At 42.1% G+C, this 12,306-nt stretch overlaps 1 protein-coding gene across 6 annotated transcripts in view; it reads right to left on the bottom strand.

The window, feature by feature from the left end:
* The window catches only part of sipa1l1 (signal-induced proliferation-associated 1 like 1), a 65,226-nt gene that overhangs the window by 22,153 nt on the left and 30,767 nt on the right, over positions 1-12,306 (bottom strand). For 4 of the 6 annotated variants that reach the window (XR_004786231.2, XM_035616736.2, XM_035616737.2 and 1 more), the window contains 8 exons: positions 7,543-7,668; positions 5,815-7,424; positions 5,327-5,546; positions 4,956-5,086; positions 2,988-3,176; positions 2,230-2,404; positions 1,169-1,272; positions 886-1,043 (listed from right to left, as the gene is read on the bottom strand). Coding sequence is in view for 5 of the 6 variants with exons in the window: in XM_035616736.2 (XP_035472629.2) it covers positions 886-1,043; positions 1,169-1,272; positions 2,230-2,404; positions 2,988-3,176; positions 4,956-5,086; positions 5,327-5,546; positions 5,815-7,275 (2,438 nt within the window). In the remaining variant the exon portion in view is untranslated. The remainder of the gene's footprint in view (positions 1-885; positions 1,044-1,168; positions 1,273-2,229; positions 2,405-2,987; positions 3,177-4,955; positions 5,087-5,326; positions 5,547-5,814; positions 7,425-7,542; positions 7,669-12,306) is intronic. The other 2 variants (XM_035616739.2, XM_035616742.2) reach the window with 1 other exon arrangement.

The raw sequence follows: 12,306 nt of genomic DNA, 5'->3' as shown, positions 1-12,306 counted from the left end.
CACCTCGATGGTGTGCTTTCACTTCAGAGAACTTGATTCACGTCTGTGTCTTTGCTCTAATGTCGCTCTGCGCGCGTGTTGTTGTTCAGTAACGAAGAAGCCCCCATGGGGGATGATTAAGACCTTACACAGTGTGCTCAGACAGCAATTAAAACAGCCAGTAGGAGAGGGAGGCAGTTCATAGAGAGCCAGATACCAGAGTGACAGAAAACTAGATAACAAGAAAGAGAATGAAATGTCCTTTCCAGCTGAACAGTTTTAAACAGGCAACAGAGGCGAGGCAGTTCTTAAAAGTGACTCCAGGCTGGCATATTGCATTTCATATTACACGTCTCTGACAAAGTGGTAATAAGTCGTGAGCTGTGGAGAGGAGAACACTTCACAGCCTACTCTGTGATAGATAGCAATGAGAGCTGTACAGTCATTTGAGCAAAAAAGATATGACTATCATTGTTTCAGAAGTGATTCATGAGAAGTCCTTTTCATTCCATAGGTATGACAAAAGTTTCTGTCTAGAGTTATTCAGAACAATGGCCTGAATTATGAGATGAAACATTAGTTTAGTTCAAATTTTTGGTGAAGATTGTGAAAACTTATCACAGAAAGGGGTTGGTATATGTTACATGTTTTCAACAAAAATGTCTTTAGATGTAGTTGCAATGTTGTAATTAAAAAGTCATACAATACGAGTTATAGCCAACTTATTTATAAATCGTAACTTCAGCTATTTTCAGGATTTTCAAAACATTCAAAACTGATTGCTGGTTCTAGTTAGTAGGCATATTCCTAAATTGGATTAAGGCATAATCCATAATTGAGCCAAAATCTATAAATGATGTATATAAACATAAATCAAGCTGCTGTTTATTAGGCGTTGAGTTTTACCTGTAGGAGCTGTTGTCGGAGCAGGGATTGTGTGCCCTCACGATCACAAAGACATGCTGGAAGTGTGAGCGAATGTTTTTGGGAGTGAAGGGAAGCGCCCCGGGTTCTTGGAACACAATGGTGACGATGTCATTCCCAATGTGACGCTTCCGCAATAACTGGGAAAGTTCGAGAACATCAGGAGAACCTTTAAGTTATATTAACTATGGTATTCATCATTGAAATCCTGAGGAAACCGAATGCTTTAGCAGTCGTGTTATCTTGATTGATCTTATCAACATACCTGTTGCTTATTGTTGGGGGTGTATGGCAGCATGGTAGACACATGGAACATGATCTCATAGTCCTTGTAAGTGGTGTACAGAGAGTGGGTGCCCGTCGAGTCAGCTGAGGGGGATACAAGCACATGTGAATTTCTCGTAGTAGATCTTAGGCCATCCTCCTCAGGGTAGCTCAGTTTCTTGGTCCATTAGGAAAAGGGCAGTTTTCTGGTAAGAACATTGCCAATGTGAAAGACGACCACTGACAGTTAACTAAAAAACTCAAATCATTCAAAATATACAGTCTTCTCTTAGATATAACCATACTAGGACCAACTACGCGTAACCAAACATTAACTTTATGTTCCCCGTGTTCGTCTGTTGCCAGTACTGATCAGATGGCACAGTGTTTCCTGAGCACTTAACAAGCTCTGGCCCTGCAGCAGAGAGCCAACAATGCATGTTAATAAGCTCCTCCACAGTCCCTCAATGCACTCTCTGCTCAGAGAACAACACAGTCACAAGGTGTTTCAAAGGCCATACTTAACCTAGCAACGTTATCTTAATTAATTACACTCCTTCTACAGGGAGTGCATTCAATTTGCAAGAGGTTCCTGAAGGTTTTATTACGTTGTGCAAAAAGTGACAGGGAGGTTTTTCCTCTTTCAAAGAAATGTGTTCCCCAAAACATATGACAGCAAAGGTCATCTGTTGCATGTCTGAAATCGAAAGGATTTCAGTTTTTGAGGCTGTACATAGAGGCAACTGAAGACTCACTGAAAGAAATCCGCAGGAAGTAGACTTGACATTTGACACTTTGGAGGATTAAAGACTAATGGCAAAGTAGTGATATTAAGCCCAACTGTCTGTCCATCCATCCATTAGCGATACCACTTATCCTTTCGAGGGTCTCAGAGGGGCTGCAGTCAATCCAAGCTGTCATTGGGTGACAGGTGGGGCCTTACAATGCCAAATATTAACAGTGTTTTTTAGATTATTTGAAAGGGTACGTAATAAACAATTAGAGCTGCAGACTATGAGGTTCTTCCACTGTGAACTTATAATTTTTTGTATATATACATACTCTTAGTGTCCAGCTGAGCTCGGTACTTGGTGAAGCCTTTGAGTCGAACCCTCTCCCCCAGCAGATGAAGGAACTCCTCCAGCGCCGGACCGGCTGAGTCGTTGTTGTACATCTCCTCCTCGCTGCTCTGGCCCGCCATGCAGTACATCACCCCCACCTTCCTCTGGAAACTCAGCTGTTGAGAGAGAGTTGTTGCAATCAAAAGGGGGAAACGTTTTTTTTATTGTGTTGTATTCATATCAGAATAACAACCTTGACATTTTAGGTAGAACTCGTGTTGGCATTTTTAAGAGTAACCACCTTGGGATGCACTGCAATGATGGCTGGTGCCATTTTCCGGGAAAATCATGTTGACATTTACAGAGGTTCAACTTTGGATGATTGCATCAGGAAGCGTGAGTACCAAAAAACATGTTTTGTATTTTTCTCTTTTTAATGTTGAGGTGTGTATGTGTGTTTATGACACACTTTGCCAATAGTATATAATATAGTTTTTCACTTAAATTCCACATAACAATCTGTGGGATTGGGCAAAAATAGAAATGATAATTCTTAAAAAATAACCCAAAGACCCAAACTCAAAATGAAAATGATCTGCTGTACTGCAAAATAATGTCTGCCATTTGTTCAAATAATGACCAATTACGCTGAATGGATCATATGATGAGGACAATGTACGGTGTGATACAGTCTCTTTACTAAAAGGAATCAGTCAAGTTCCCTCTCTCCAATTCAGTCGGCTGATTGAGTCTCCTCACCCCCTGCTCGTCCAGCTTCATCAGCTGCTCGGTGACCTTGGGCGTGTTGAGTGCCAGCCTCAGGCAGTGAACATTCAGCTCCGGCACCAGGTACTCCAGCACCTCTTTGAGAGGCAGGCCTCGAGCGAGACCATGCTTGGATGTGGAAGGCACTGCGTCTTCCACGATGGAGCCTCTCAGGGTGTTCAGCTGGAGACAGCCGCGACCAAAGGGGAAAATAACAAGAAAACAGGAAATGAAAGGTTGAGAGAAACAACTTTTTTCCCCACATGTTTTTAGACATACAAGTATAACATGGAATAAAACTATGGAAACTAACTAACTCACCAACTCACTACTGTAACACAGAAATTAGACTATAATTTAACATTTACATTAAATACCGTGTCCTAAATCCTTCTCCCAGAAAGCTTGAGTTAATCATTATGTTTTCGGTGTCCTGCATTATCTGATAGTCCTTATGTTCTTATAGGAATTTGTGTGGACACATGGTTAAATCATATGGTTAAAACAAGCTTGAAAGACTGAAAACCTACTGCCATACTATAAAAACAAATTTCTCCATCGAGCAGTTTATATTGCATACACTCTGAAACCCTCTGAAAAATTCCTGAGTTTATTCCAGAGTTTATTTTGAGAGCACATTAAGAGCATGTTCTCTGCTCTGTAGGAATGAAGAGGCATGGTCACAAAGACAGAGAGAGATTTAGTTAAGTTTAGTTGAGGTTTGTGCTGCTAAGTTAATTCTTCTCTTTGTTCTTCCCCGTGATTGGCAACAACAAAAGCTGAACTAGCCATCCAGCCTCAAGTAGAGTAGGTCTACATTTGGCAAGCTACAAGGAAGCCTGTGATGAACCTCCATGAATAAATCAAGAGTGCATTAGAAGGACCAGGGCTGGAATATCTACCGCGGACAAATAAACACAGCTGGATATCTGTAGTCGTCCCATGGCTCCTAAGAATCTCTTATAACAGACCATGTTTTGTGTTGGTGTGTCTTCAAGTGTTTGGCAGGCTCAGGGTTTGTGCCAACACCCTCAGGGTTAAACAAACTGAGGAAAAGAAGCACTCTGGCTGACAAGAGGACAATCACTGTCCTCAGTGGACACTGGACTTATCTCTTTAACATCGGTGCATCCCACTCACTGCCAAACACACACACAAACGTACTGTCTATCTATACCTGCCCTGCTCTCGGCTCCGTATATGGCAATTAAAGAGAGAGGGAGGCAAAGGGAGGGAAGAAAATAAAGGGAAAACATAGCACAGGAGGTCGTGCGTCATCCCAAGAGATAGGAAGGGCTATTACTCATGGTGCACTTCAATACAAGAGCAATGCTTTTCCTTCTCCCCCCCAATACCTTTGGCGCTATTTTAGTCTCGTTTAGCTGCAAAATGGCACAGTCCTTCACAGATGAAGACTGACAGAGATGGTGGGTGGGCGTTCAGCTCAGGAAATGAAGACATGGATCTTTGGCTCTAGTTTCTATAAGAGGAGATGGAAGCATCTCCCTCTCCCTGCACTACAGACTGAGCATTGCGGGAAAAAATAGTGAATAAATTACAAATGAAGTTAAACGTGCGATAAATCTGAAGTGGTTAAGGAATGGAGGCAGTTGGCATCTAAGGCCTTGAGCTGTATCTGACAACCTTGAGATGAGGCTTTCATAATGGACCCCCAACTGTGTTTTTCAATAAACAAGCCTTGGCAGAGATTCTATTTCTTAACTCCTACACATTTTGAACTGGTAATAGCTCCTTAGTATCTCGGTACAGAATGTACAAAATATCAACACATTTGTGAACGGGAACATTCATGGCTCCACGGGGGAACAGCTACAAATGCTGTACATCCAGAACAGAACAATTAAAAACAAAATATATGATAAAAATCAACAAGTCAAGGTGATAACCCAAAAATGTTAGAATACAAAAGTGTGAGAGGATCGTGTGACCATGTGAATGTACCTCACTCGTTCTGAAGATGACCCTGTAGTTGTACTGTTGGCCATGCTCCTTGTGTTCTTCCAGCTTCTCCCTTCTCAGACTCACTGCCACTGGGCCCAGGTTCTCATCTACCCCCAGATAGTTCCAGTGTTCTAGGGGTGAGAAGGGAGGGATTTGGGGCAGGAATGGATTTGAAACATTGACGTTAAAGAAATTTCCCCAAAAAAGACGAGAACATGGAAAAATGTCAGTTTCTCTCAGTAATAAGTATAAGTATATAATGACTATATTTCTTAGAAAATACAGTGTAAGGTAAGACAACCAACTTTCTAAACAAATACAGAAAAAATGGATATTAAAGGTCAAAGCCTAAACTCCCCCATTTTTCCCACCTCTGAGGTAGAAGTACTTTCGGTAGTAATAGGTGCCGAGGTCAACATGTTCCACAATGTATCGTTTGGACCTGTCCGCATGTTGACTTGGCCCGTCCTTCGGGGCCTCCAACACAGCCACACCAGCGTTGGTAAAATGGGTATTGAGGATGGCATCCAACGGTCCTTCCTCTGTACTGCCAGAATTACTTGAACTTCCACCACTACCTATGCTGCCCTGCTGGAGGATGATAGACAAACTACGGTAAGACAAGAAACCTGACAAATATTTTGACTTTTAATCTTCAGTGCATTTTCTATATGAAGGAATCAGCTTTAAGCGAACTTAAATATTGTCATTTTTAAAATGCCCAGGCATAAAAGGAGTTAATTGTGTAAGCTGAAGTTTGAAGATTAAAACTGAAGAGTCCAATAGAGTAATCTTTTCAGAATTCAAAAGAAATAACCATTCTTTTTATTTAATCATCCTGTTCTTGCACCAAACCTACCTGTTTAGCAGGAGAGATGTTCCTCTCACCCTCACCACCAATCTCATTCCTGAAACAAGGGCAGCTAAGCACTAGTTCATTGCTCTTGTCGTCACCAGGGTCCAAGGCAGGGTTGGCACCGTGTCCTCCTCCTGCCCCTTCCTTGCACAGCTCCTCTTGTGAGCCACAGGGTGACCCATACACTCCACTCTGAGTGGAGGAGAGGGAAGACGTGGCGGAAGCAGAGGCCGCGGCTGCGGCCGAGGCACCGGTTGTGGTGTTCTTGCGTTTGGCCCCAGTCTGCCGACATTGGACCGCCTCGTTGAGGTCAAAGAGTAGAGACTGAACATCAAAATGGGCAAAGCCTTTCTGGCACACCCAGGGTTTGGGAGGTGGACCACTTTCATCTCCCTTCCCCCCATCTTCAGCATCAGAGCCAGCCCTCGATGTGTCACCCTCTACCTTCACACTACGTAGTTTGCGGAATATAGACTCTCCACCCGTCTCAGACTTTGACCTCCTCTTTAAGTGCTTCTCTCGTTCCTTTAGCCGACTGGCAGGACTTCCTCTGGCTGGACCTAAAGGTCCATCTGGCAGGTCAAGTGCAGTCTGTTTTATTGGGGCCACAGTAAGAAGCTCTGTGAGCCTCTCTGGGGCTGGGCTTCGCTGATCAGGGGCCTCAGAAGACTGGTATCCCTTTAGCATGTCAAAGAAACTCTCTCCTGACACACCATGTTTATCTATGGATGACGTGCTGCCATACTCACGGTGCATGGGTGTCCACCCTGAGAAAGACCAGCCCTCATTGCCATCCCCATCCAACTCACTAATGGTTATATCACTGTTACTACGCTGGCGGATGCGCCTCATGCCTTTGCGAGGTGAGCCCAGATAGCCATCTGGTGAAAGGAAGCGATTGTCCTTTCCTTTGCTTTGCATCTTGTTCTTTAGCGTGTTGTGGATGTTACGCAGCATTGATGAGTCTTGTGGGCTTATTAGGTGGCCGAGCTTAGCTGACAGATTGCTGTGGGCTGTGACAGCAGACACCCCTCCACTTCCACTTCCACAACTACCACCACTTCCTGATCCTGATCCTCCTCCTCCTCCTCCTCCTCCTCCTCCTCCTCCTCCCCCTCCTCCTCCTCCCCCTCCTACAAGTCTTTCTCTGTCTCCACTTCCTGATCCAGAAGAACTGGTGGTGTTGGTGGAGCTGGGTGAGTCCGTTTCTACGGTAATATGCCAAACACCCCCTCCTCCCCCATCTTTCCTTGGCGGCCAATCAGCCACACGAGCCCGAACACCCATCTTGGGGACGCCAGGGTTGGTGCCAGTGGTGGAGGAGGAGGGAATGTGGGCGCTCTCACTACGGGGTGGGGGTGCCCCTCCATTGGGAAGTCGCAGGCGGCGGGTATAGAACTCATCAGTAGCTGGCACTGAGCCCCCAACCGAGCGCTCTGTCTGAGAACGCTTCAGACTGGTCATGATGGAGATGGGAGATGGTGCAGGGAGGGGAGATGGGAGGGGATATGGGAGGGAAAGGTAGGGGGACGGGGTGCTGATGGGTTTAGACTTGAGTCAACATAATACCATGAGAGTAAAGTGACGAGAAAGTCTCAAGGACACATTTGGGGCTGTAGAAAGAGCAAAAGAAAGGCAAATATGAATAGGACACAATAGTACAATTAAATACTTTTATCAGCATTGTCATTATTAGTATTCAAATCTAATCCAATAGTAGAGAAGGTGTACCTTTTTGTAGCTGGAGCTTGATAGCAAGAATTGTGTTGATGCTGAGCTTTCAGAGCTGAAGTCTCTAAAAGGCAGTCTGCGTTGGAATCATTCCATAAGTCGACTCAATTCAGTCTGGACCGGCAACTGAGAATAAAAGTGCAGAGAGACGGAATCAATCAGAGAGAAATAAATCTTACCTTCATTTCAGTTAGTCCAAAAGTCTCCATTATAAAGTGAGCAATGGGAAACTACTGTATTTCTGTGAAATTTACAATAATAAGGCCTGTGATCTCATAATCACATAATTCATAATTAAGCCAAAACAATCACAACCAACAATGTAAATATGATTATATTTGAGAGAGCCAGGACAGAGGTTTGAGAACCAATCTATACATATACTGCATCTGTTAAATTGATTGTAAACATCCTTTTTTTCCTCACTGATTAGAGCCCCTTGTGTAAAAGTAGAATTATTTCACGTCATTTCCTTTTTCTCTGTCAAATATGACCTTCATACCTACAAGAGTAGAAATACATGAGCTTCAGGATTTGATTCTTGTTATTGTTGCCATTGGAGTCATGGCTGGACACATCTTTAATCACATGATGATTTTGTTCGAGGCACTAAGGGATGTTGGTTTGGATAAATCTCGAACTATCTGTCGCAGACGACCTTGGGCAGGTCTTAGACAGCCCACACAATATAGATTTCCTCTCAAAAAGATCAGGAAATTAATGGAATATAGAACAATATCGTATGTCCAGCATCAACATTTTTAGTTTGCTTAGTCAGTCATGAAGGATTTGATGGCTATTGTCTTACAATGCCGTGAATGAAATAGCTGAGAAGAGAGTTTGGTTTGCAGTGGGATGTGTTTGTCTAGTGGTTTGTCCGTAATAGTGCACTACCATTCTATTCCAGACCACACTTTGTATCACCATGGTGATAAGGACTTGGACAGTGAGTGTGTGAGAGAGTGTGTGTGTGTGTGTGTGTGTGTGTGCATGTGAGAAAAAGAACAGGGCGATCGAGTCCTTCCCTTCTCTTCCCACAGACTCGCTGTGAAAAACTACATCTACCCAGTATGTGGATTATCCAGAGAAATCAGGACATTATTTTGAGACACATTACAGACACATTACTCATTATCTCACAGTATCTACTCTCCTCTAACACTGTTTTTTTGAGCAGCGTGACATCCTAGTCCGGGATTCAGTTTGGCTTTCAAAACTGAGGTGTTTGAAGTATAAAAGGCAGAAACTCAAAGGGAAAAAACACAAAAGTCTTTCCCGTTGCGCAGCGAGGTCTTGGTGTGTGCATGTGAGTCTGATAAGGAGATTTCCATTTTGAGAGACACATACTGCAGGCTTGTGTTGTCGGAACATTTTTGATATGCTAAAAAGGGCATTTCAGTTTTCTGTTGGAGGTCATATTTGAAAGAAAAAAACATACAGTAAATTTATCTAAAAGCTCTTAAGCAGTTATGCGAGTTGTCTCAAGTGGTGCATCAGTAGCTATACCTACATCGCGGGTGTATAATAATTCAGCAAATTCAATTCTTTCTCAGAAGAAATTGTGAGCAGTGGAGCTGAAAGAGCATGAACATAGATGAATCTCCTCAGAGGGTTTTTTGTCTACGCCTGCAGAATCATTTGAACTTGTCAAACTTAAAAAATCAGTGCAACGCTGGCATGTCCCAATTTAACGTAGCTTTGATTAGACTAGAATCCTCAAAATAACATTTCACAGATCAAGCATCAGCACCATCCCAAAAGTAGCGTTCATCCAAGCACAGGAAAGCAAAGTTGAAAGTGTACAGCATTGTGGAAATGTGCCAACTAATAAACCGCTTCATCTCCAATCAAATTAAAACCATGTGACATTATAAACTGGGAAGAAAAACTTTCTTTTTTATCAGTAGTTAACAATTTTTGGGGATGCAACTATTAAAAAAGGACTTGAATTTAATGCAGTGAAGCTCAGCACGATAGCATGAGCAAACTCTTATCTGCCAACCAAGCACTGTCAATGTAATTCCAAATCTATTTATTTATCAAGAAAGGGACATCATGATTTCATCATTTGACTACTGAGACACACATTAAACTACCAGAGCAAAAAAATTAGGGGCAACACTGTGCTGCCCTCCACTACAAGCCATTGACACCTGTAGAATGACACTCAGTGTATCCCAAATAACTACCTGCAGAGTGCCTTCTCTCTCTCTCTCTCCATAGAGGACTGGGCAGTATCCTTTAATGAGAGCTGGAGAGAGTGCCAAAAACAGAGCGGAAGTGAGAGCAAGGGTTGGAGAAGAGCGCGAGAGAGGAGAGGATTATACTGTATGTCAGACCGGGAGACTGGGAATTTAAATGAATGAATGTGGTGTTGCGTGTCTCTCTGCAGTCACAGAGGACCAATTACTCTGACAGATAGTCGGTAACCTTTGGCAGTGTCTAAACCGGGTCAATTCCTGAGGTGAATATGTGGCAACCATAGCTCAATGCAGCTAAGTGCTGCTGAAGTCGTCTGCAGAGGGACTCGTCTGCATCTTACAGATGACAGGGGGCTGGGACTACTCGCACGAAATTACCAAACCTGAAAGCATTGTCATCATATTTCATATTATAAATTTAAATCTTGCAATTCATAGGAGAGTGAGTTTAATAACCAATTATCTACAGCAGAAAATCTTGTGATAAAAGACTAACTTTGGATGATTCTTTATATGACTCACTCAAGATCACACACAAAAAAAAATAATTACAGTGGCCAATACGTCCTCCAATGAACATATGGGCACATGAGTATATTTCAAGACAGAACTACTAAGATGGGAAGCTATGCTTTAATAAACTGAAATACTACCGCTTTATTTTGCACGAGTACTGCTCTGTGAATGACATTACAAGCAGTAGTTTTATGTAAGTGCTAAATGAATCGGATGTATAATTATCATTGTCAATATTAGATTTATTATAAGTTAAGATCCTTATTCGTCACGCATCGGGTACATTTGGGTGTTACAACAGCAAAGTAAATTGCAGAAATTTTAAAAAAGCAATAAGATATGTACAGAAGATATAAGTAAATACTACATACAGAGCAGCAGCAACAATCAGTAGTAGTAGTACTGATTTGATGTTGTAGTTGTTTTAGTAGTAGTAGTAGTAGTAGTAGTAGCAAAATTAACTGATCCAAAGTAGAACAGGAAGCTGCCTAAATATTCTCAATCTCTGGCAAAACATAAGACTTTACGACTCTACTAAAAAATCTATTTTTTTATACATTTATCTTCTATAAACACACAGGTATCACGGTTTGGTACAGCGCATATGCTGCCCTTTCCTTTGGGGTATTCTAGATCATTCTGAGAAAGACTGGGAAGAGATCAGAGTCTGATTTTAACTAATTAATGAACAGTTAATTAATGAACAGGTAATTATGTTGTAACGACATTTTGTAGACCACGGTCATAATGAGAGACAATGGAGCAATTTATTCTGCTACCATGTTGATGTGTGAGGAAATAGTCAGGATGAATACGACTGTGGGAAATACCAAGACAACTTCAGACTAATGTGCTTGTTTCTGTGAACGCTGTGCTGGGTTTTTTTGAGCACCCCAAGGACTTGTTATTGCTAGACATCATTAAAGCACACGTTTTACTTTATAAATCTCTGATTTGCTAATAATTTCCTAGCAAGTTTTCTTGAAAAAAAATAATTAGGTACTATGTATAGGTAGTAAGAAAAACAGATATGAGACAGTTTTCGGATTAAATTAGTTTTTGGAAAAGTATTTGGAGATACTTTATTGAGCTACTGACATGTACCAGCGTGGACACCATCTAAAATTTTCAAAAAGTCATTGCCAGGAATCTTCCAGTTATTTACAACTTCGTCAACAGTTAATTTTCTCTGAAATCATCAGAAACTATGGGACCCCTGAAGTAATCCAAAACATTGATGAGCAATCCTAACAAAATAGTTCACCGATGCTTGTTAACCATGACGTCATTTTCGTTGCCACTTTGTGTTTGGAGAACAGGTGAACCACAGTCCTGCTCGAGACCGTTTCAAACGTGTCTGGATGCCACAGTCTACAGGTTGTTGTTAATCACAGGTGTGCCAGTATGGGCACCGAGCGACTATGAATCAGACCCAGTGAGTCACACCCACCTGATTAGCTGACTAACTGACTGACAGAGGCTACAGCTCAACGAGAGTGAGTCATAGGCTAGTTTTAAAAACGCATGCATTTTGCCATGTTGATGCGTATTTGAGCCCATCAAACGGAGTCTTCTGGAAACACCGTGGACAGTATTTGAGTTTTCAAAACCCCAGGGTGCAAATATGGAGGCAGGGGAGTAAAGAAAACAAATTAATTCAAAGAAAAATGAAATAATAATCAGAAACCTGTAAGCTACAGTCAACTGTACTGTTTTTTTATGTTTCCCTGTTAGCAAAAGCAATAGTACACCTGTTTCCCCAGACAGGTGAGTCAAGACAAGTCATGTCATGTTTCTGTAAATGCTGACGACACACAACAATGTCTCAATGGGTTTCACGGGGCCACAACAGTAACCGTTTCAGACCCAGCCCGAGCTCTAAAGAGAAGAGGAGGAGAAAATAAAACATTTGGGCATAAAAGAAATTAATTATAAGAGTAAATTCAAAAATTAAACACCCTTCATCTCAGATGGCTGGGAATGCAGCTGGAGCTGCAGGTGGGTAAATGCCAATTACAAACAGAAAGAGACACACTGACTCAAATGT

The sequence above is a fragment of the Scophthalmus maximus genome, chromosome 18, assembly GCF_022379125.1.
Source record: "Scophthalmus maximus strain ysfricsl-2021 chromosome 18, ASM2237912v1, whole genome shotgun sequence".
Taxonomy (NCBI): Eukaryota; Metazoa; Chordata; class Actinopteri; order Pleuronectiformes; family Scophthalmidae; genus Scophthalmus; species Scophthalmus maximus.
The sequence above is the reverse complement of the archived record's forward strand: the minus strand, read 5'-3'. Positions and strand labels throughout refer to the sequence as shown.